At 41.3% G+C, this 20,910-nt stretch overlaps 1 protein-coding gene across 1 annotated transcript in view; it reads left to right on the top strand.

Moving 5' to 3' along the window:
• sgk1 (serum/glucocorticoid regulated kinase 1) overlaps nucleotides 1-20,910 on the top strand; it is a 62,434-nt gene that overhangs the window by 12,122 nt on the left and 29,402 nt on the right. The window contains exon 4 of the mRNA XM_034699867.1: nucleotides 329-568. Within this exon, the coding sequence (XP_034555758.1) occupies nucleotides 329-568 (240 nt within the window). The remainder of the gene's footprint in view (nucleotides 1-328; nucleotides 569-20,910) is intronic.

The raw sequence follows: 20,910 nt of genomic DNA, 5'->3' as shown, positions 1-20,910 counted from the left end.
CAGAGAGCCAATCTGTTTCTCTTTGAAGTGCATCTGCGTATGTGCGTGTGTGTGTGTGTGTGTGTGTGTGTGTGTGTGTCCTGCTTATACTGACATGTAACCAGGGATAACACAAGAAAGTCTTCTTCCTCTGATCAAAGGGGCAGCTGGCAGGGTTGACAGTGTGTGTGTGTGTGTGTGTGTGTGTGTGTGTTTGTGTTTGTGAGACACCTGTGCAGGTTCTTAAAAAACACATGAATAAAAAGAGAATAAAGTAAAGGTGACACCCGCCTTTTTGATCCACAGAGCTGATATACCTCTGACATGTAAACTTCTTCTTCTTGCACAGGTACGAAGATGGATGAGGAACCCGAAGGTGAGCGTGGAGAAGACCCAGGGGAAAAACCTCATGTACCCCTGTCCAAAGTGCCCGCTGTCAGACGACTTGTGGTACTCGCACTTCCCCTCGCCGTATGGCTGCTGCCACTACAGCGGCATGCAGGGCGGCACATACTACCACCAGGAGTCGTGCTCGCCGTGCCCCGCCAGTGGACAAAGCAGCAGCAATGACAAGAACAAGGGCTGCAAGGTAAACTACAAAAATTAAAATTTTATGTGTCCATGAGAGTATTTGTGTTACTCATCCCACATCACGTAAAACAGAAGTGACATGTTAGGAATCCCTTGATTGGGGTTTCCATTGTAGGGCACTGACTAATGCAGGGTTGGCCTACAATGATTGCGTGCATACACCCAAACACTCGCGTACAAACACAAACAAACCAAAACAATGTCAGTTGTGCTAAATGCTTCTAGGTACTACTCACTGTACCTTTAATACAATCCTGTGTCATACATTTAGTGCTGAAAACGTCAACGTAAAATGCCCATATTGACAAAAATGTATAGGGTAAGAATTAAGCTGAATTAACAATGAGTAATTTGCTACACTTTGAGTGCTTGGTTGGTTTGGTGGTTAAATAATTTGCCCCAGGTACAAAAATTCTAGTCCTAGAAAAGTGTGTCGTTTTGCCGTCGTCACTCCTAACTCTCTGCTCCAAGTTTCCAAGTCCAAGCAGTCCTTTCTTTCTCTTGATTAAAAAACATAAAAGCTGAAAATAAATTTTAAGAAGAAAATAAAATGGCTACCCTTAAAGGCCTCAAAAACATCAACATGGAGAAACACTCAGTGATGTTACACACTTGTTTTGAAGGGGCGTTATGAAGCCCACACTGCAAAAACTCAAAATCTTACCAAGTGAAATTGTCTCATTTGTAGTCAAAATGTCTTCTCCCACTTGATTTAATAACATTTTTTACTACTTTAAGTAAAATTTGAGCAAGAGAGGGAATTGTTTTAAGACAATGCATCTTAAATATCTTGTAAAGTTAAACAATCTTGAAATTATCCTGTTTTGAGTTGTAATTTAGAAGGAAGAAGGTTTATTTTACATTTCACACATTTTTCAAGCTGAGATCTTATTTGTAGAAGACTGATAATCTTGATTTAAAACAAACCCTTTAATTGATTTAAGTAAATGCATTTTATTGGAGAATCTATCAGAAAACAGCTCCATTGATGAAAGAAAGAAAGAAAGAAAGAAAGAAAGAAAGAAAGAAAGAAAGAAAGAAAGAAAGAAAGAAAGAAAGAAAGAAAAGTTGTGTTTTTTAAGGGTGGGTTACAGTTTTCAGGCACTGTTTCTTCTACATCAGATAAAAATATACATCCTCAAACTACATACACACAATGAAACACCTACTTTTGAGCATAGCTGGCTTATCCTAAAAAACAACATGACTGAATATTAGTATATCCAGCTCACTATGAGAAGACATATCTCAAAATGCTCAAATTAAACTTTGTAATCTTATTTCAACTACAAGATGGTCTTAAACCTAGAGAAGTGCTGCTATAATACAACTCAAATGAAGGTGAATATATCTCAAATGAATAAGCTTAGTGCAGAAAAAAATGTTGAGTAAAAAAATACTAAACATTATCATTCCTGGCTCATTCTGAGACACTAAGCTTTAAAATACTGTTAAAATATTGCTTAGAATAAGTTTTCCCTGCTAATTCTAAGATCAAAGTGTTCTAAATATTACGTCTTATTTTAAGAAATCTTACCAAGAAAAATTTCACTTGTTCTATTTGCAGATTTTTTTTGCTTATTGCAAGGTAAAAGTACCTTGAAATACATTTTTTTTCTTGTTTTTGGAGGGGCATGTTTTCCAGTGCAAAGATGGTGATGGCCATATTGGAAAATCCTCTTAACATTGGTTCTAATGGGCTCTCCTTGGTTGTTCATGCCAGCTCCAAGTGGACACTTGAGGAACTGCATTTATTTTTTTTGCACTGCTGCACTGACACCATTTTTAAACAATGGAGGTTGCTCCTTTGTTTTTAAGACAGACTGTATATAATATGTAATTGGTACCTGTGACATCAACCGTTGATTTCAGATAGGCGTTGTGCAGCCCAAAGATGTTGTTGGTGATTGCTGACTCAACTTTACTTTCTGACAGTTGTGAAACAGGCACAGAAGGTGGAGCAGAGATGGCCTGACACCCTTTGATTAAGAGCACCCCACCTGTCTGTCAACTCACCCACGCCGCTGTCCATGCACCTCCCTGCCTTTGTGTTATTTTAATGGATGAAAAGATTCAGGCCTTGTACAGTGTGTACAAATACAGAAATGAGCGTCATAGACTATGACCATTTTCTGAACCAGGCTGTAATCATGTTTAATTTTGCTGTAAAAGGGGGCAGTTCAGCATGGTAGCTAATAGGGATTCATCGCTTTTGGAGCCAGCCTAAATTGGACACTTGGGGAACTGCAGTTTCTTTGTCTGGCTTAGTTTAGCAACACTGCTTGTTGAAAATACCACTTGTCACCGCCTCTTGAATTCAAGCCAAGACAGTTGATACAGACTTAGATCCTGTCTCTGACCTGGTAGACAGCCAATCAAGTCTTAAGCTAGCCGGGTGGCAACAGGAGTGACCAACTAGATTCCAGACACACCCAACCCACGCCTCCGCCCACGCTCCAAACAATCAAATTTTATGCAGTGATTAATGTGTTCAGTTTGCTTTTGAGGAATAAGAATTTAATGCAACGTAAGCGTTCTCTTTTTGGCTTTGCAAGTGAAAAACAATGAACTCACAGAGGAACTCTCTGCAACAAAGTTCAACAACTTCATTTTCTGGCTCGTGTCCCCAGAGAAGAGCGAGCAAAATTTTACAAGAACAGCAAGAAAAAGTAATAAAACAAATAGACAGATCCTCTGCACAGGTTTTATTGAGGCTGTCCTAGCTTCAGTGTGGAGATCATGTGGGCATTCAGCAGGGTAAATGAAGAGTTAATGATGTAATCACTAGGATTAACCAAAAGTTAATAATCAGCAGGGTAGATGAAAAGTTAATAAGTACAATTTTGACCTAATTCCCCCCCATTGCCTCGCCACAAATCTCCCTCTCTGGCCTGCAGGTTCACCTTTATCCCCAAACAACAACTTTCACTCATTTTGCACACCTCCCTTTGTTTACCTATTAGCACACTGAAAAAAAAAGAAGTAAATTAGGTGCTAACAGAACTCCAGACATTGTTCTGTTGTGTCTTTCCTCCTGCGTTTAAGCTCAACCACGAGTGTTGTTACGTAACACAAACACTAAGGCGACTGAAGGCTTGGGCATTTTATTTTCAAAGGGCCCGTTGTTGTTTTTTTCTCCTCACCAAGGGTGGGTCTTTCTGAAATTAGAGCAGGAGGCACAAATGAGGATTGAATTAAATATTGAACAAAAACAAATAAAAACAAACGGCAGCACAGAAAAAAGGAGGTGTGAAGATAAAATCTGTCAACAAATGCGACACAGCGCCGCTCAGCAGGTGTCCAGCTCGTCCTTGGTTATGCAACTGCAATCACAATAACTATCCCACTCCTATCAATCATCACTCCCATCAATTGGTTCTTCCCCCCATGTGTGTGTGTAAGTGTGTGTGTGTGTTTCTCAAGTCCCATGGGTGACAGGCGAGAATGAGTCATCACTGTCCCAGCGAGACAAAGCCACGCTGTAGTGTGTGTGTGTGTGCGTGTGTGTGTGCGTGCCCAGCCAAAACAATGTGAAAGTGTGTGGGAATATAAAACAGGAGCGTGTTGTTGTGCATCACTCCATTCTCTTTCCTTCAGCTCTTTAGTTTCTCCGTGTTTCGTACGTTTTTCTGCCCTCCAGGGCCGTCCTGTCTCTCTCTATCTCTCCATCAATTCCACCTCCTGCCCTCACAACCAATAGATCTGTCACTAATGTCTCACTGGAGATAACCGGTGTGTATGTGTGTGTATGTGTGTGAGTGTGTGTGTAGAGAGAGAGAATTAATGGGTGTTGCAGCGAGCTGGGGACGGGGGGTTAAAGATGAGGGGGGTTGGTGGTGAGTCATCTCTCTGCAGAGTGTGAGTGTGAAGGTAATACATGCTAATGTGGAGTTAACAGGACTGACCCACCGACACATTTCTATTTCCAGCACATCAAATGTGAAAATATGATAATACAATAATAAAAATAAAGCTAACATCAATGTGTAAATAACACTTAGTAAAAGGGGAGTTAGGGTGAAAATAATCTGGCATATTGAAGCAGTCCAGTGAGCAATAAAAGAAAAATAACTACTCAGGTTTTCAAAAAGAGATCATGGTTTGGGTTTTGAAAAGTGGTAACATACATTATTAGCTAAGTTATGAAATGCAGAATGAATGCACAACAGCCTGTAGGTGTTAACCGTGTGTCTTAGACCAGTCTATCGCCTCCCAAAGTAGACTTTCCTGTTCTCCAAATCTTCAAATCCACTCTTCATGAAACTGAAAACGCTGACATTTAAGGAGCTGGTCGACTTCAAAATTTGAAAAACAAGCAGTGAAAACAAATCTAAAATTACACATTTGCTCGACTAAGGGGGCAAATCTTTGGAACAGTGGTGCTGATGAAATAAAAACATGTAAATAATCATTACAGGAGCTAAAACACATCTTCAAAGGGAACATATTTAACAGGTACAGAATTGAAGAACAGATGGATAAACTGTAGCATTATGTGTGCTGTTTAATGACCTCAAGTTATTCAATCTATTTAGTGTTGCACCATTATGGAATGTATGAATATATTAATACTTTGGCGTTACATGTGTTTAAATGGAATCAATTAATTCAAATGGACAAAGGGATAGGACTAGATAAGGGTTGCACTTCATCCTATTCCCCAATATTTTGTTGTATCGGTCTTTACAGTGAGTATATTGTGATAACTAATTGCTTTGCTTGCCTATAAGTGTTTTCTTATCTTTATTCTTTTTAATTTGTCCTTTAAGATGTTAAAAATCTAATTAAAATCAAAAACAATTACTGTAACATCTGGAATATAAGTTGCATCCATATATAAGACTCAGTCTGTTTTTTGTGGAGCTCCTAAAGGAAAAGAGGTTTAAACTGTGTTCCTGCGTAACGACTTCCCTGCATTCAGCAATGTGCACTTTCTATGCAGCAGTGTAACTCTTTCTGCTAGCATCTGTCACCCTGCTAGCTTCCTGTCGCAGTTGAGCTTTTTAGAAGAGTCTTAAATCAAACTATTACTCCTCAAGGCTTTTTCTAATTAATTCTATACAACCAAAAATGACTTTTGATCTAATTAGGGGAAAAGCTGTTGAAAATTCAATTAAATTAAATTCAAAATCTTTATGTATTCTTTATTTATTCTGGTAAAGACATTAAGGTTTCCCTCATTTCCAATGTGGTAGAGATCACAGGCACATCAGAAACAATAAAACAAACACACATAATTGAAGAGTTAATTTGCAAAAACACTTAACTCACTTTTGAAAAATAAAAAAAATGTTTCAAAAAACATATTTTTTCTAACACTAGCTTTTGGTATTATCAATCAACTGAGGTTGGGTGGCTTTGACTAAGTCAATATGATTTTACTAATCAGAGATATCTTGAAAATGTAACTTTATTAGGACTCTTTATCAAAAAGAAATGTCTTTCTTTTTAATTTATAAAAATGGAGTTATCTGTTTTTGCAAATGAACTCTTCAATTATTCACAAAACAATAGATTCATTAAAACAGACAATGTGAGACACAGTGGTCAGAGATCAAAGTCTTAAACTCTGCAAAAGAGGGAATAGATGGTAAAGTCTGTTGTAGGGTATTCCATGATTTAGGGGCATCAATGGAGAAAGCTGACCTACCGAGTTCAGTGGAAACTCGAGGGGCTTTCAGAACGAGCCAATCAGAAGATGGAGTCATGAAGAATCCAAAAATCCACTCCAGCAAGTTTGCAAAGTTTGAAAAGTGGCGTTATCGAACTCGTCAGCCTCGTCAGTCATCTTCTTTGAGGGTCATCGTCTGAGTAAAATACTATAGCATAATATAATATATCTTTCATACTGATATATTGGTTGCACTAGGATGCAGCTCACTTCTTAGATGACAATAAAATGTATTAAAAGCGTGTCTTATTCACACGTGATGTCTAGTTAAAGCTTTTTAGGACTTCCTATAGAGGCATGTTTTAAAGCGCTGGGTCACTGACCACTGAGCGGCCGTCGGACTGAACTTACAGCAGCCTCTCTCACGTGTGATCTGTGATCCAGTACTGGATAAATGAGTAACCACAAACAGTTTGACGCACATTCTTTACATGAACGGGCTCTCTGTGCGTTTGACTCGTGAGTGGCATTGCCCAATATCACCTAGACGTCATGTTCTGTGCTGTTCCCAACGTACTGTACCAGACCCCGGCACACTCTGTCCAAACGCTGAACATGTAACAAATCCAGCCCTCAAACTTGGTCTGCCAAAAAAGTTGCAGACGACTGGAGCAGCAACAGAAACATTCCCCCCTTCTCTCTGCTTTCTCTCTCACGCACTGCTCTCCAGTGGGCCACCCACAGCCTGACTCAAATGCAAATGATTCAAACTTCTCTGTGAAATTTGTCAGCCCATCAAAGTGAACCATATCTCTGGCAGCCTGACAAATGTCTCTGACTTTGGCTTAAGAACGCAGGGGTGATGACGCCGAGCGGCTGCTGTCACACGAGGAGGAGGAGGAGGAGATGAATAAGACGGCTGACGCTGACAGACAGTGTCAGCTTACTCTTCAATGATGAATGAGACAGAAGAGAAAGCTTCAGGGACATTTGTCATGGTCTGATACCGTGATGCTCTTTATTCTGATGATGTAAGTCTAGAGGAATATGACTTTGCCTGTTTGAGTCCTGCATTGTTGAATGTCTTGGGCCTGCTCAGTGTAGCGTTGCGGTATCGTTGCGAGCAGAGGCTTTTGTAAAAAGTTAATACGTTCCTGCCCGAGGATTTTCCTTTCCAGAGCTGAAATTAAAGTTTGAAGGCAAAATAAATAAATGATGAAGTATTTGAATTAACACTGAGACATTTACCTGCATTATTCTGTGCAAAGAACAGCTCCAATAACCTCCACCGCCTCTCTCTTCTTATTAAAAATCCATCACAGCACCCTTATTCCATCATTTCATTTAAATGCAGATAGCTTAGCTTAGCCTTGACCCTTTGCACAGTCCTCTCAGAGCTAAAAGCTAAATATAGGTAACTTTATGGCCCGGGTGTTATTATATAATGAAATCAGTGTAGCTGATTTATGACTCCTGCATTTATCTACATGATTGCAGGGCAGAGAGGAGCAGAGGGTTACTGTAAGTAGGAGGAAACACTGTGTTGATTGGGAGATATTAGAATAAAAACTGGACAGAGGGTTGATGTAAATGTCTGCAGAGGAGAAATAAGAGCAGATTAAGGTCTGTTGGAGCTAAAAGGCAAAGACATAAAGAGGGTAAACAGCAGTGATCTATAGAGAGAGAGGAGAGAGAGAGGAGGAGAGCTGAGCGGACAGTTTTATTAGAAGGTAGAGGATGAGGTCAGAACTTCTGCCCCAACATCTGAGCATGAGCAGAAATCAAAAGCATATAAATCCTCCTGATAAGGACGTCCTGTACTGTCCCGAGTACTCACGAACAGACTGTCAGATACTCCTCTCTCACATACACACACACACACACACACACACAAACACACACAATCACACACAGAAAGATAATGCAAGCGCAGCCTTTCCACTAATCTCTAACATCGAGCCGTGCTGTCGGTGATGAAAACTTCATCAAAAATGAAGCGAACATTCACTTCTGCTGACGGCTGGTTGTCCTCCAATGTTATCTCTGTTGTTTTACACTTTCAGTACTTTGACAGGATCGCACAGCAGCTTCAGTGACACTCTGGGTTCAAGCCCGTATGTTTTACACAGTGAATCTTATGTATGTATAATCTTCTCGTGAAAGACGACCCTGAGAGTAAAACAGTGTATAAAGAACAGGTGTAGATTACAGCCCACAGACCCACATACCTCAGTCTCACACCATAATAGGGGAGCTTCCTCCTGCATTTTCACCACTGTACTGATGATACTTTATTCTCATTAAAGAGCAACAGCTCTACCTGAGCATGCTTTAAAGCTCCTGTGAGGAGCTTTCAGTTTGTGTTGATTTTGGCACCCCCTGTGGACAAAGTGGAACTACTCTTTACTAATCTTGTCCTGTAAATACATAAGCAGTGTTTTCTCACAATAAGTCAGTCTTCTAGTGGAAAATATAAAAGAAAACTTGTTATTAGGGATTCCCACCAGATCCCTGTCTGTCTCAGATCTTCTGCGGTCAGGCTCTGTGCTCTCTCGTCCATCAACACCCACCAGTTGCATTTTCAGAACGTAGCACGCAGCTGGACAGCTGGACAGCTGGAGTCATGTGACCGAGGTTTTCCTGCTGTAATTACTGAATCAAGGATTCTCTTCCTCCTCTCCTCATCCATGTTGTCTTTCTGGTCCTCTGAAAACCTCTGACCTGTTGACTCCAGGCCTGGCTCTGCTCATCATGACGGTTTGTGGTTGTAGTTAAGTGAAATACGATCTGGTGATAACACAGAGTGTTTTATTCTGAAAATTAACTGGATGTTTTAATTTTGTTTTGGTGCCTGACTTCCTGTCCTGCTCCATCTGCTCGATTGAGAAAGATGTGTCGTGCTCCGGCATCCTGCAAAAATAGAAGTCTTAAGTATCTGATGGATCCAGTGGGAGTTGACACATTGACTAGAATAGAAACCTATCAGATCAGGTGCCGTGACGGATACAGACACGGACCTGGTGGAATTTGGCCGTTAGTCTCCTCTTCTGGCACCTACCCAGTGGCAGCCTTTAAAGTCCTTAAAAACAACTGTATAGGAATAACCACACATGTCCCGGATGTTTATATCTCCTTTTGTAGAAGATTCCAGTATTCATTTTAGTCTGTTTCATAATCAGCTAAAAGCTCCTCACAGGAGCTTTAACAGAAACTCTTAAAGAGGGTGGGAAACCTATGATAGTTAAATATACATAATACTTGTCTTTACTTACAAACTGCACCCCTCTTCCAAGGATAAGTATTTGGTTTTAAGTATAGGCCACATAAAACATGGATGTGGTCTCTTTAACGTCAGCCTTTGGTTTCTGAAGGAGAGTCATCTAGCACAAGGATGGCGCCCATCGTTGGGCTTCCTAACATGGGTGTTAATGAGGCTTCCTGGGCTTTTGCAGTCTGCCTCTAGTGGACACTTCAGGAGCTGCAGAGAAACCCTGGTCAGCTCAATGACGACGACTTAATAGCATGGCAGCAGTGGAGGAGGCTTCCAGAGAGTTTGTCAGTAAGAGGAAAGTGGACTGTAGGTAGGGCCTTAAAGAGACAGTAACAGTGGTGTAAGTTTTAAGATGTAAATCATGTAAAGCTACTACAGAGGCTTAAAATTAGTATAACACCCCCTCTTCAAGAAAACACAAGAACTACTTATTTGACCTCTGACCTATCTGAAAAAGAGCCTGTTTTTCTTTTCTACTCTCATGAAATTCTGTTCCTGATCTGGGTAAGGATCAGGAGATACGAACTTTACCCAGAAAACATCTGATCTCTCCTTGTCCCATTTGAGTTAACTGTCCAAAACTCATTCATGCAGGATGAAAAGAGAGAGAGAGGCGAGGAGAGATGAGCAAGGCAGGAAGTGAAGCAGAGAAAAGAAGGGTGAAAGGGGGAGACGAAATCCACAGAGATGAGAGAAACCGACCGTGTCCTGGAAGAACAGGGATTTTTATCTACTCCCATGCAGCCTGTGAGATGTTGGTGACTATTGATTAGATCTCAGCTGTGAGTGGTGGCACAAAGTAAAGGGAGAAAAACTGCTGAAGAATTTTGAGTCATTTGCTCGCATGCAGTGAAAAGCTTACCTCATTCCTCAGTGAGGTAATTTCACATTGCACCTTTGAACGCACCATTAAAAGACTCCCGGCTCACAACACCACAAGCTTTTTAAGTCATGTTTTTCTTATGTAAGCTGGCCACATCATTTCGTTATCCACCAAGACAAAACAGAGGGTGACAACCTGTGACAAATCCTCCTCGCTTGTTCTCCTTCAGCGGTGACAAGACCCTACAGGCTGAGCTCTGTTGGACGAATGCTAATTCTGTTTGTCTGATTGAGTGAGTGATGTAATGATGGTGGGCTCATTCAGGCGATCACACGTACAAATCCAACTCAGAGGCTGCATTAGGTGACAACCCAGGAGGAGGAGGGGGGGTTGTTGGTAGAAATGTTAAAATATTGCCTGTTAACATCATCATCTTCTCACTTTCATAATGTTTTCTCCGTGGCTGCTGGACTTTGGATTCTGGACTTTTGCTCTTGACGTAGTCTTATCTCTAAGATGTCAAGTTGTCTATTTTCAGAAGGAGGCAGTTCACCTCTTAATTGAGCTAATGGTTAATGACATGTGTACCATATTCAAAGATTACAAAACCTCACTTGTGACCACTTACTGGCGCTTAAGGTGACATTTTTTAAGGCTAGAACATGAACTTTGGACTCCCAAGGGATCACCCACACAGCAGTTTAAGTCTGTGTCGAATGAATGGAAAATCTTGAGTCCCTGCTGATCTGGTTGAAGCATTGGCTCAGTGGGTGCTGACATGTTGTACTGGTGACATATTTTGGAGCCAGGACATGCCCACAGGCGATCTGGCTGGCGGTCTTTCAACTACCAAAGCACAAATTTAACTTTGCAATGGAACGTCAATGATCCCTCATGTTGGTTCAGTCTACAGCAGAACAGATTCAGAAACTCACTGTCATGAAAAGTTTAATGACTCTTGTGTCAGTGTTTTTTGGGGTTTTCGCTCATCTTTCCTCTCCTACTCTGATAATCCAGAATAAAACGCTGAGGGAGCCACATTTCCCAATAGAGCTGCCAATCATGATGTCACACCCCCTCTTTTTAATCTCAGCTAACTAATGAAAACTAAACTATTCCCAAAAGTGAACTATTGGACATAAATCAGCATGATAAGAACAAATGAAAATCATAGGAAGGATGTTTGAAAAAAATGTATTTGATGGGTATTTTAATTTTCCAGTCTGACCCATGTTCTGTCTGTTATATGGAAGGGGGCAGGGCTTTGTAACCTGCACTACATTAGAGGGAGCTGTGAAAGGTTGGCTTCACTTTTAGGAAGCTGCTATGTCATCCATGTTTTTATACAGTCTACAGGGTTAAGGTAATATGCAGCCTTCAAATGGAGCTCGTAAAGTGGTGAAGTCATGCACAAGAAAGGCTTGGGCTGTTTTCGAAACCGCCTACGTACTAGCAGTACGTATTTGGACAAAATTCAGTATGTAGTAAGTGATCAAGAGCAAAATCTGCAGTATGCCAAAACTCCCCTGATGTCTACTGTTTCTGGAAAATTTCACAGTATGCATCGGACCAGTCAGCCTTGCGTACTGTTTCCCACAATGCACAGCGCTTGTTCTGCTTTTTCTTTTCTCTTCTTTTTTGATGGGGGGGAGTCAGTTTTTAGGTGCTGTGAAAATCCTTAAATTCCATATAAACCACTTCCTAACTTTTTAAATCATAAGTGGATGCTAAAGAAGCAGTGTCTCTCTCAGCTTGGCCGTTATTTACTTCCTCTTTCCGAAACCGGAAATCAAGTGATGTCTGGCCCAGCGTACTGCAACACAGATCGAACAGAGAAGTCATACTACATACTGAATTCAAACGCAGTATGTAGTCAGCAGTACCTACTGCCTATTACATTAGTAGGTGGTATGTAGCAGGCCGTTTCGAAAACAGCCTTGGTGTTCAAATGATGGAACTATAACGTTAACTTTACATTGGCATGACCAAAGAAAGGTTGTTGTAACACAGCTTCTACCAGTTGCTGTCTAGCTTACATTTTCACCCAAAATATTACAAAATGATGAAGAAAAATGACTAAATGTACATTTTCTGACTTATACCATTCACTAAAACACTGGATTCCTTGGGCTTCACTATTCCTGAAAACACATCAGACCCATCACAGCTCGTGACCTTGAAGCTCCCTGAAAATTTTGACTTACATGTTTTCTTTCTATAAGAATGGGGTGATCTCTTCTCATGCACATGGTAAATACTACCCCCATCTTAAGGCACCATTTATTCATGTTCTTTTTTTAAAACAAACTTTAGGTCCATGTAACGCCTGTAGACTGGGTCTTAACCAAAAAAAAGTATGATCTCTAGCAGGGATGTTCCTTTAGATTGTGAGGTGCATCTAATGGACTGATGAACTCTGTCTCTCTCCTCTTGCCAACACATGCTCATCTCCTCTCTTGCCAAAAGCCTTCCAAAAAAAAAATTACAATAGCTTTAGTGGCATTTGACACACATTGATTTACTGTCATGCTTTTTTTTTTTAAACGTGTAGCGGGTATGTGAAGGAATTAAGAAGAACAGCCCTCAAGGTCCAATTATATCTGATACAAGAGTTCCACAAAGGGAGCCAAAATCCTTCCTCTCCAGGTTGTTGGCTCGTCATGCATAATGCCTCCCAGTTTAAACTTCTGTTTATGCTCTTTCAGATTAGTTTGGCTGACTCAAAGCTTTATTTTCTTCTCATTAAAGGCAGGATTTTTAACAGTTAGTCCACATGACTTCCAGAAGTCAGAATCCCCTGACTAGATCAAATTTTGTGCTTAGTAGAGAAACCAGTGAGCTGCCAGGTTAGCACTGGTGCATGCATAGCAGGCTTGTATCAGTTTTGCTAACCTCCAGGCCCTACTTGGCTCCTTTTTATATCAGATACCATCATCTGATTTGTTTTGAAAGCCTTGACTTTCACTTCATTTTTACTCTGATGTTTAAAATTAAGCCTTACATCCGTGACATCCTCTGTCTATTGTCCCTCCACACTGTTCAGACTCATATTTTCCCCTCCTCTGATATAAACATTTTTAAGCAGCATTTAAATAAGGGAACTCTCTCCGGGTTTTGGAAAGCAGATCTAAGCTGCAACTGTTTAGCATACGCTAAGCAATGGAAAACTGCTAATCCTTTGCTGTTCTTTTGTTCCAAAGCCAAGTTCCCTGGCTGTGGAAGAATGCGGTTAGAGTAATAAACTTGGAATTGCTTTTCCTGCATGAGCACTCCTATTTGCTTATAGTAGATGTATACACACCCCCAAAAAATGGCTCAGTGCATGTGTTTCTATTGCTAGTGCAGCATTATGCAGGATGGTCTCTGCCAAAAAAGGGAAAATAAAGAAGCAGGGGGAAGGTTCTTCATACCTTGGCTGCAGTCTCCTGGGTTTGTTGTGATACGGAGGTATCAGTGAATTGGCTTTGTAGTGTTTCAACTAATCCCAGCAAAAACAAGCTGGAGGGGGAGCTGAAGAAGGTGCAGTTTGGGATGTTGAGAGGTATCCTTTCTAATCTGCCTCTGGTTTGATACACATCACAGAGGAATTCAACGCACGTAGAGAGAGAGAGATAAGTATGCATGACTGCGTGTTGTCATGTGAAGTCACGAGGGGGTGGTTATTTTGAAAGGTTTCGATATTCAGTTGATTGTGTAATGAGGTTAATGATGAGGGCAAGAGATAAGTAATGGGATCATACATAAGGAGCGGGTGGTTATGCAAATTTGAATCCTGATGGGGTGAGCAAGACCCCAAACCTTTGTTTCCACTGAAGGTAGAGTTAGTCACTCCTTCTTCTCTGAGCTCATTTAAACATAAAACAGGCAAATGTCACAATTTGAAAAACTGTTTTGATTTTCACTACCTCTCAAGGTCAACAGGCTGATGTGAAAATGTACTGGACCCCTTATTGCGGAGGATTTGATATGTCCCTGATGTCTCTTTTGCTGCTGAGTTGCCACAAGGTTTGTCCAATTAGAATCAAGTATTCAACCAAGCCGGTTACAGAAAAACAATAATTGTGACATAAGGAATGATGATGTTTTATTTCATAATTAAAGCTAGGGTTGGTAGTCTCGGAAAACCAGCATGAATTTGAATGTAGCTTTTCCTCATGACTCCGTCTAACCCCTCCCCTCCTCCCTCGGAGCCCCTCCAAAACGACGCCCCCCCCCCGCTCACATGCATGAGCGCCGCTGATTCTCGACCATATGATCGTGACTGATTCAAAACCGGTCCTCACCAAAACATTATCATAGTGAAAGTTAAAAACACAAACAAACATGGCTGCTGTTAGCACTCACAACTATCATGCTAGCATTATCCAGTTGTACCAGTGACACGACATCAGGAGAAAAGTTATAACACATATATAATACTTTAACAACTCTACTGTTTGTTAAACGTGTTCAGTGTAGATGTTCTTAATTCCTACAGTGTTGACGGTTAGTGAAGGCATCAGGAGAGGTGTAGAGTGTGTGAGCTGGAGAGAGGAGAGACAAGAGGAGAAGTTCTTCATTCATTCAAACATTGATTGTTGTTTTGTTGGTTGGCGTGATCACCGCCGACAGTGACCGGTTATTAAAGCTCAACGTGTTCACGAATTGGCTCGTCATCCCTACAGCGTCCGGACGGACGCTACAATAAATATATATTTTCTGTAGGACTTACTGAACGTCATTAATTATTCTACTTGTTGGTGAGAGCTTTTTAGACTCTGATCCGGACTACAGTCCTGAGCAAAGCACCTCATCAGGTCAGAGGGGACAGGCCCGAGGATGAGCGAGAGGGGCAGTAAATAGAGTCAGTGGAAGTAGAGTCAGGGGAAGTAGAGGTAGGAGACGGGGACTCGGAGGAGTGCACGCCGGGGAAATGTACGCGCAGGAGGAGTGCAGAACGGCTGGACGGGATTTGATTGGTTTAAAATTTGGGGAGCCAAAAAACGGTGATTGGTTGGTGTTTTCCCAGGTTTACTCCGGCTGTAGATAGCAGTTTTTTTTCACTCTTTTTTAGGAACACATCATGTAATGATCGCCATCAGGACATAAAGATCATTTTAACCAGTATGACAAAAAGTGTATCTAAATCTGATTACCAACCCCAGCTTTAAGTAAAGGATTAAAGGATATTAAAAAGACATTTGAAAAGTTCTGTGCTAGTTTCCACCCCTCCTGTGGATTTTATCCCCCAGTATCACAGAGACTCATCCTTCCCCTCCTCTCTCTCCCTCACTGACCTTGGGCCACTAGAAATAAAAGGAGCATCCTCTGCTCTGAGTCTCTTTGTGAGGGACTTTGGGAATTATTGTTGTTCTAATCTACCCTGAGAACCCAGCTAATCCCTTCTTCCATCTTGATGTTCCAGAGCTAATGCCAAACTGCTTCGCCACAGAGGCTCAGCGGCACCCTGACTAAGCACTGTAACGTTTTTTTCCTCCTCTCTTCACATACTCAGCTCTATTGAGACTGCTTTGTAGTGCACTGAGGTTCTTTGGATTATGGCTAACACTTGAAAACTGAGTTCACAGTTGACCTGTTCTGATTCCACATGGATAACATGTGCTTTGTTACTGTCTGCAGTTTGCTGTTTTTGTATGAACAGGTTGAACCTGCTGGTTTAAGTTACTGTTATCAGCTATACAATAACACTAAGGTTGTTTGGCTTTTGTGTGCTTTTGTGCTGTTGTCCGTTCTGGGATTGGTATATTAGTGCTTCCATGCAGCTGTGAGCAACATCAAGGGTCAGTGGGTTTGCCAGTGTCGTATCTTGACTGCCTGTGATGTGTACGTAGATGCAGAAGGAATCTTCGTGACACTAGCTTGGTTGCATAGTAATACGTTTATTACAAGAAACAAGCACCCGGAATGCTTGGGAGAACAGCTCTGCAAATCTGCTGACTCCCAGAAGGCTGTTGACCAACACCCTTTATAGGTCTGAGAGCCAGTGACATAGCCTACTACAGAGCCCACACTTATCTTAACATCTAGTCTTTTATTGTACTGTCCTTCAGCTCTGCTAACCTAAGGGTCGCAAAACTTATCCCTGCAAGTCACAAAACAGGAAGAGGGTCTCTATCTAAATGTCCTTGAGAGTCTGAGACAACATAGATTTCTCCTTGACTTATTTTATGTCAGATACTTATTTTATGTCATATACTTCACCAGTCTCTGATCTGATCTTCAGGGTCTAGGGCAGAAAGTTTGGGAGCCCCTGCTTTTATAGATCCCTAGCATTGAGCTGAGATTTTTGCTAGTTTGGCATTGTTTTTAGCCTTAAGGCTGATTTATACTTCTGCGTTGAATTGTAAGCATAGCCTTCGCCGGGGGTCTGCATAGCTCCCGTTCCTACGCAGAGGCCTACGCACGTTGCTGACGTGCCCCTCCTCAAAAATGTAACTAGGCGTAGAATCAACGTGGACCGCAAGCCCTGTGATTGGTCCACTCAGCGGCATTGTGTTTCCCACATTTATAGCACTTCCAGGATCCCGGACATCGGCTGCACATCGGCCGTGTATTCAATCTCCTCCTCTCTATTCTTCATGTAATCATGTCTGTGTGATAAACAGCAACATGTATCAGCAGTAGATTAACATAACACGCTCTGAATCTCTGTCGAAAAGTAAACAGAGATCGTAGCGGGGCCGGAAGCAGGCGACTGGATATCAGAGAGGCCGCTCTGCCCTCAAGCGTTTCAGCAGGGAATAATTGCGCGACACAGACACATCAACGCACAAGTATGTGGGGCTCATGTCCGCGTCAGCCCCTGCTGCGTAGAGGAGATGCAGAAGTATAAATCAGCCTTTAGCCAAACTTACGTTATTTGCTAGCTTAAGCTAGCATGTTTAGACCTATGGCTAAATAGATGTGGAGCATGTGGCATCTGCCTTATACCTGCTAAACTGAGGCCTGTGTGTTGTTATTTATAAGAATGGTAGTCAAACAGTTGTTTAGGGCTAGTTAGCTTATGTTAGCATTCCTAGGTCCATACAAGTACATTCCTGCTAAGGTTTAATTATGCCTTCCTGTCAATTTAAACATCACTGAGGGATGATGGGGCAAAGTTGTTCCACTACTAAACCAGTATTAAAAATAACAGAGGCGTAAGGGAGGCGAAATGGCGCCTCACGTGTGTGTGCGTCACTGCAGGTTCAATATAAAAGCAATGAGGTGCGACAGCACTGCAGCAGACTCCCAATGTCAGTAAGGTTAATTCTAGCATGTTAGCATGGTCATTAACATTCATTTCGAACCCCCACTGTGCCAAAGTAGAGCTTCGTAAAGCTGTAAACATGGCTGTGGTTTGGACTTGATGCGTTTGGGGGTTCACAAAATTGGAGGAGTGGTCTTAACTTGTGGTTAAGTGAGACGCTGTGCACATTTACCCATGTAGAACATCGGTGTAACTTCTCGTAAACATGGTAAATGTTAGGATCTTATACTAACTGAACACAAAATAATGGAGAGTAGGCTTAACATTTGTGTACTGACTTATTAATACACCCTGAATACCAGGAAAAAAACTGCAGGGTTGACATTATACCAAGTTTTAGTTGGCCTATGTCATTCTCACCTTCTGCATCCTCAGAATAGCAACCCGCCACCTGACCACACATCGTTTTAAGACCAACTTGCACGTGGGCCATCAGGGGATTCAGGCAACCTCCTGAACCCCCAAACTACACGTAAACGCTTGCTATTGTCCAAGAGATCTCTTAAAGGTCTGAGGAATTAATATCAGATTTTAGTATGCAAGAGAAATCTGGCATCCACTTATTTTTCTGCAGAGGTTACAGGATCAGTTGAACCTCAAACATTTCAAAGAAGATGAGCCGTGTCTGTGAATATATTTCGCAGTGTTTTTAAAGCCAGTGATTCAGTGTTTTCACCTTTTGCAAATCCGGTCAAACTGTGCTTATGCAACGTGAAATGTTTTGGTTGTTATGACTATTTTAGTGAGAGGTGAGGTGAGGCTTAATGTCATGAAAACGGAGAACAAAACAAATTTCATTACAGCCATGGCAGTGAGTAAATGGGCTTTGTTCCTCGTAGATATATTCTACTCTTGCTGTTTATCAGAAAAAAAGAAAAAGAGAGAGATTTGTGGTGGGAAAGCAGAGGAATCCCAGGGAGAGTAGTTTCTTTTTATTTTCCAAGAAGTCTTACAGGTTGTGAGGCACAGTGGTTGAATGTTAATGTTAATATTGTGCAACAATGTCAGGATTCTGAGACTGGTGCTGCTAAGGCTTTAAGATAAAAAGATCCCAAAGGATGACCCGGGAGGATGAAAATAGCTGCAAACAAAGCAGCTTAGTGTCGATATCCCAATTTGAAATACCAAACTTGCCCTTTGGTCTTCTTCCCTTTATAATAAAAGCATTACATGATATCTTGTTGTCATGTTTCTTGTGTTGACTTTAAATCTCTCATAGTTATTTTCTTGCTCTAGAGTGAACATCTGAAGCTAATACCTCCTGGGACACATTGTAGTTACCATTTTAATTCCTCTGGATTACCTGAGTCAGAGGTGTTTGCCACTCTGACATTTGAATCCGACCTTCCCTCCCTCCCCCTGTAGTCATTTTAAGAGGTGTGTTTGCAATCAAGGAACAGAGGTGGGGGAAAGAGAGGCAGATGAAAGAGCAGTGACCTTGGTGTTAATAAGCATGTCTTATCTCTGACAGAGAAAAAGACAGCTGATGTAAGAAAATCTCGCTCTCTCATTCTCTGTTTTTCTTTGTCATATCTTTGTTATGCATCACACTCATCTTTTACTTCATGATTAGTTTAGCTTCCTCTTGTTTCATCACACTTTGATGTTCTGGCGTTTGTGGGAGGGTTACTCACTGAGGACAAAGCACAAAAAAGGGGCACCTGGAGAGATAGAGTACTAGGCTGACTACTACTAGAAGCACAGTCCTTATCAGTGGTAGACTGTACCAAGGTCTTGGATAGAGGTATTCCTTGTGTTGGATGAATAGAGGGTACGCACTGGTGTCACATTCCAGTGAGGACTCACTTCCTCAGTTGGACCAAGTGGCAAAACATCCTCCAACCTGGCTGCTTTTAGTGAGTGAAACACCAAAAAAAGGGGTAAAACAGATGAATCTGCTCAAATTAAGGACAGTTTGGACTCTGCAGTTTGTATAAGACATGGATCTGTGGACATAAACTTCACCTGACGACTTAAAAGACTTCAGGGAGTCTGAGCAAAAGACTTGAGTCCCCTTAAATCAGTACTTGCTGTACTCTTTCTTGTTTCCTTGTTTGTGCTCCACTTCAGAATATGTTGAGATAATCACAGGAGTTCTCAGAGCAGGTTTACAGGTCAGTGAGGACTTGAGGTTGATGAACTCTTAGTTTATGGAGCTGTATAACTGATGTGTACGTCCCCAGTCTTAGCATGAGTTTCCCAGGACCATATTGCATCCTGAGTTTATTAGTTGAGAGTGCAGATTTCACAGAAGTCTTACATAACATACCTTATAACAGACCCAGTGTTGTCTTAAAGGGTGACAGCACAAAACCAGGTTAAAGGACAAGAGCACGGGGTCAAGAGGAAGGAGAGTCTGGAAAAGCTGTGTATATATACGTGTGTGTTTGTGTTGTAGTTAAACTTCCTCAGCTTGTACTTTCTTACCACTTGACAGATTTCTTGGTACTTGTACTTGAACAAGGTTCAGGAGGAGGTTATATAATAAAGGATAATCTGCATGATAAACATGTACAGCTCAGCCTAATAAAGAGCAGATTATGGGCTCGGTCATAAAAAACACTGATGAGATGTCATAAGAGCAACCATGTTTGTGAACAGCTAATTAATACCTCCTCTCTGAACTCTGTTCCCTTTGTGTATAGATAGATCTTTATTTGTCCTTAATAAGGAGATTTGTTGCCACCGTCTGTACAGGAATACATGTATGAACACAATAACCATAAACATCCACCCAGCCTCACAGCAATGGTGCCCCACATCCCACAAATATACACACCAGACACATATGCACACACTGGACACATATAAAACGCACCGAACACATATGAACACACTGGACACATATATGCACACCGGACACATATAAACACACCGGACACATTACAGTGGCATTCTGTTTAGCAGTGCTATGGCCGATGGGACGAAGCTTCTGCCAAACCGGGCTCGCCTACAGTAAGGGGATCTGTATCTGCAACCGGAGGGGAGTAGTGTGAAGAGCGAGTAGAGGGGATGTTGGGGGGCCAGTGTATCTGATTTGAGGTTGGAGGAAAACATTTTTAATTCATATTTCATATATGTGTATACATTTTTTTGTGATAAAAAATATTATTTTGTTTGATGTGGAAAATGATTACATGTAAATTTAAAGAAAATTATTAATAAGGGGGAAATTAAAACAAACATGAGACGTTTGTGTTACAATACAATAAGTAAAAGTACATCAGATTATAAGAACCATATCATGTCCCTTCACATGGTATGGTTTGGTATCATATGGTATATTACCATATCCTATCATATCCTCTGTTGTTTTTTTTTTATCTATTGTATTGTATTGTACTCTATTGTTTCATATTGTATTGTATTGCATCGCATTGTCCTGT

This window comes from Notolabrus celidotus, chromosome 13 (assembly GCF_009762535.1).
Source record: "Notolabrus celidotus isolate fNotCel1 chromosome 13, fNotCel1.pri, whole genome shotgun sequence".
In the NCBI taxonomy this organism is placed as follows: domain Eukaryota; kingdom Metazoa; phylum Chordata; class Actinopteri; order Labriformes; family Labridae; genus Notolabrus; species Notolabrus celidotus.
This window is presented reverse-complemented; position numbering and strand designations above follow the sequence as displayed.